The sequence below is a fragment of the Amborella trichopoda genome, chromosome 3 (genome assembly GCF_054954075.1).
Source record: "Amborella trichopoda isolate Santa Cruz 75 chromosome 3, AtrichopodaSantaCruz75HAP2 v2.0, whole genome shotgun sequence".
NCBI lineage: Eukaryota > Viridiplantae > Streptophyta > Magnoliopsida > Amborellales > Amborellaceae > Amborella > Amborella trichopoda.
The window spans coordinates 58,201,766-58,205,521 of record NC_142338.1 but is presented as its reverse complement, the minus strand read 5'-3'; the positions used below and the strand labels follow the sequence as shown (position 1 = coordinate 58,205,521).

The 3,756-nt window shown below is 39.9% G+C and overlaps 1 protein-coding gene across 1 annotated transcript; it reads right to left on the bottom strand.

Annotated features, from left to right (window-relative positions):
• Positions 1-626: 626 nt before the first annotated feature.
• On the bottom strand, positions 627-2,437 carry LOC148783000 (EPIDERMAL PATTERNING FACTOR-like protein 8). The gene is made up of 3 exons (XM_088861718.1): positions 2,013-2,437; positions 1,859-1,917; positions 627-1,260 (listed from the first exon to the last, which is right to left on the bottom strand). Exons 1-3 carry the CDS (start codon positions 2,143-2,145, stop codon positions 1,042-1,044), a joined length of 411 nt encoding a protein of 136 aa, XP_088717844.1. The 5' UTR covers positions 2,146-2,437; the 3' UTR covers positions 627-1,041.
• Positions 2,438-3,756: the final 1,319 nt, after the last annotated feature.

The following is a 3,756-nucleotide window of genomic DNA, read 5'->3' as shown; positions in this document are numbered from 1 at the left end:
CTTGCAATCCCTTTCGTATCCCTTCAGCCCATCAATCAAGGCGCATACCACTGAATTTCGCCCCAAATTTTGAATTTGACCAAGATTAGGGAGGCAGGGGCACAGCCGAGGAAAAAAACAAAAAATACTAATTCTCTTAAAATCTTTGACCAAGCATCGCGTACCACCTTTGAGCCATATACGTAGTTTTGGAGGGAACTTTTCAAAAAATACCTAAACTTTATTCAATGATAAATCATTGAATATTTTACCTGTTTTCAATTATTCTAACTCAGGTTCATACTTATGAGATGCGTTTTTTTTTGGGGTTTTTTGAAATTGAATCAAATGAAAAGGGTATAACACTAAACAGTACATCTCTTAAGAGTTTTTTCATAAAGATAATTTTCTATATTTTTATCCCCTTTTTTTTTCATTTACATAAATAAAGAATCACATTTAATATTTTCCCAATTTTCTTCTGCTTGCAAAATACAACTGGTAATGGGCTATTTAAAACATTGATATTTTGGCTTAAAAAGGTTCTGAGTCGGTACTACGGTTAGAGAAATTTGAAGCGGGGCTTTGAAATGAAATGGCTTGGCTCGTCTCGTCACGTCAGAAGGGTGTACCAATAAGGAAAACACTTAAAAAAGAGTTTCACATAAGTTGAGAAAAAAGCGGTCTACAATGCAAGGACATACTGGTCCTTGTTGGGAATTGTAGGGATAAATGAAGCCACAGTCCACTCCAATTATTTCCCTCATAATTCAAGTTGTGTCCCTCCATTTACCCCCTCTCTCTCTCTCTCTCTCTCTAACTTGTTTCCGTAAAAGAGCGATAGGGGCAGTGAGGGAGAGAGAGACTCAGAATTGTTACAGGTACAGAAGAACGATATGACACACGCCTTGACCTGGCCCCAAAAGCCTGAGCGCCGCACGTACGCCTCACATGGAACCCGAAGGCTTGAGGAATGATGCAACTAGAGAGAGAAAACAAAACCCATTTTCTTCTCTTTCTCCCTCACTTCTTCCTGTCTCCTTGTTTCTCTCTCTAAACTCTTTAGGGCATGAAGAGTTTGTTGCCGCATTTACACCTCCAGGCTTCGGGGTAATACTCCAAGGGCACGGTCTTGCCCGGCTGAATGGGCACGTTCACGGGCTTGCATGGTGCGCACCTCCCGCACTTGGCCTTGCACGATGGCGGAGACGATCCCGGCCCGTTCAGCCTCCTCTTCGCACCCATGCCGCACCACAAGCACCAGACCGAGCCCTCTACAGACTTCAATGAATACAAGGAGAAAAAACAACATTTTACAATATAAGCAACTGTCCCAGATCTTTTCCATGGACCATGGTAGAGTTTATACCACCAACACGCTAAGAAATGACCAAAACCAAAATCTCTCTCTCTTGCATACAGCAGCACCACGTTGGGAGTGAGCACCAAACACTAGGAAAACGACCCAAGCTTTCTGCGTATCCACTGCTCTCGCTCTCTCCTTTCACTCTCTCTCTCTAGATACTACGATAAGTAAATCAACTATAACTTCATGCTGTCAGTTTGTTGATCAAACTATCAAACTCAGAATGACAAATTGACAAATTACCAAACACTGTATTCTTTCTTTTGTCACTACGTACTAAAATTTGATCCAATTCCTGCTACCATCTCTCTCTAAATATGGATCCAACCCGGCTGCTAACTCTCTCACAACTCATAAGATAAGCAAAAAGAACTGTAAGACAAGGGCTATAGCCTATGTTTCTTCTATATTTGCCTATTCTGAAATACGGCTAGGACCAAAATGGGCGGTTCAGATTTCCAGGAAGCAAACGTAAATCGAACCAAGCATATTGATTTCAGGGCTTTGGCTTACCTCATGCACGGCTCTTTTGCTGGGTTCTTTGATGGCCTTGCCTGTTACAATAGAGAGTGCTAGAGAGAGAGAGAGAAACAAAGAGAGATTTCAATAAGCTTATCACGTGTGAGTTAACAACACAGGAAGGACTAAGATCAGGGTTTTACTTTACCTCCTGCCTCAGTGGTGGTGGCGGCAGCGAGGAAAAGGAAGGCGAGGCTGAGGGCGGAGATACGGTGACTGGGGTGGTGGCGTGCTCCTCGTCCTCCTGACTGCGTAATGAAGGCGCTCATTGGCCTCACCATCAGTACGTTTTCCTCACTTCAAATCGAATACCCTTCGACTCCTACTTATACCATGATAGAGAGAGAGTGTGTGCGTTTCTGATGATGCACCTAGTGAAGGAGATTGAGAGAGAGTTTTTTATGATACACCTAGGGAATGAGCTCGAGAGTCAAAAAAAGTAATGGGCCGAATGGTGGAGAGAGAGAGAGTTTCACTATAGAGAATGAGCTCTGAGAAATGGACCAAATGTGGAGAGAGAGAGAATGAGCTTGAGAGTTTTGATGGACTGTGGAACGAAGAGAGAGAATACCTGAGTGAGAGAGAGACAGTAAGAGCGAGGAAAAAGAAGTTTGCCACTCTGCTTCGCAAATGGGGAACGAGGGTCCATGGGCCCTTCGAAAGTCCAAGTCAAGCGACGGTAACCACAATAGACGGTATTTTTCATACAAGTGAAATTATTACCTTCTCCTTTTATGTAATAACCAACCAACCGGTCCTTCTCCTGCGTCCTCACCTTTCCATCAAACTATCCTTCATCCCGCGCAAGGTGCGGAGTAAAGGCGCACCTCTATAGTCTGTCTTAAGATGCAATTTTAGTAACAAACTCCTAAGATGGTCTAAAAATCCATTTTTGTATCTATTATAATTTTAAATTTCAATGAAAGATGATTTTAGATCTTGTAGGTTTATACATACCGGAAACCGTAGATAATGATGGTTCAGATAATGTGTTAATAGATGTATCATATTTAATAATGGGATTGTTTACAATGAGACCATTTGTCTTTAATACAAAGTGGTCGCAATTACTTACAACCATCTTATGTGCAATTTGATTATTTGGATGTGTCATAAAGTTCGAAAAAATTTCTTTTAAAGTTTGAGCTTGATCAATGGAATAAATGTAATCACCCAAATTTCACATCCAATTGTGAAAATTAATATGACCACTTTGGTAGTACCAAAGGTAAATGGCCTCAATTTATACTTTCCTTTAATTGAATGTTTTTTTTTTCTTCATGTCTTTACATCTCAAGGTAGAGATGATAGACTTTCGTCGTTAGAAGAACCTATTTTAGTAGGTTTTTGATCCGTGCCTTATTTCTATAGTATAAGGTTAGCAAGTCTTTCCACATGTGGTCCAGTTTGATCGTTTTCAGTCAAGGTTTTTCCAATTAATCTAACAATCTTAGTATAATGTTAAAACCCACCCAAGTCTTTTTTTTTTGTTTAATTTGTCCATTTATCACTAAACTATTATATGCAAGACTTAAAAAATAACTTTTCTAAGTATATATTGCCAGGGTGAGGGTTTTTAGGGCCACGACTTTATGATATCTAGTAAGTGTACCTCAAAACCGTAATGCAATTTAACTCTATAAAAATTATTATTAGGGCCTTCTCCCCCACTGATTTACCCAAAAAAAAATTTAATGCAATTTTGGTGCGTTAAATCTCTTGCAATGGTTTAAAACTTTATTTTCGCTCCAAACTATGACATTTGATACCAAAGACAAGACTTGAAATCAACTTTTTTGAGATCCAAAGCTACATTTTCAGTGGGATTTGAGATGCGGCTTTGAAACCACAACCTTAAGAAACACTTTTCTTCTTGTTAAGTTCGATAGTTT

Bases quoted from the DNA above. Each gene is read 5' to 3' on its own strand.
- LOC148783000 (XM_088861718.1), bottom strand. From the start codon at position 2,145: ATGGTGAGGCCAATGAGCGCCTTCATTACGCAGTCAGGAGGACGAGGA. The intron at 1,918-2,012 runs GTAAAGTAAAAC...CTCTCTCTCTAG, and splicing joins CACCACCACTGAGGCAGGAG to CACTCTCTATTGTAACAGGC. The intron at 1,261-1,858 runs GTAAGCCAAAGC...TATTCATTGAAG, and splicing joins GCAAAAGAGCCGTGCATGAG to TCTGTAGAGGGCTCGGTCTG.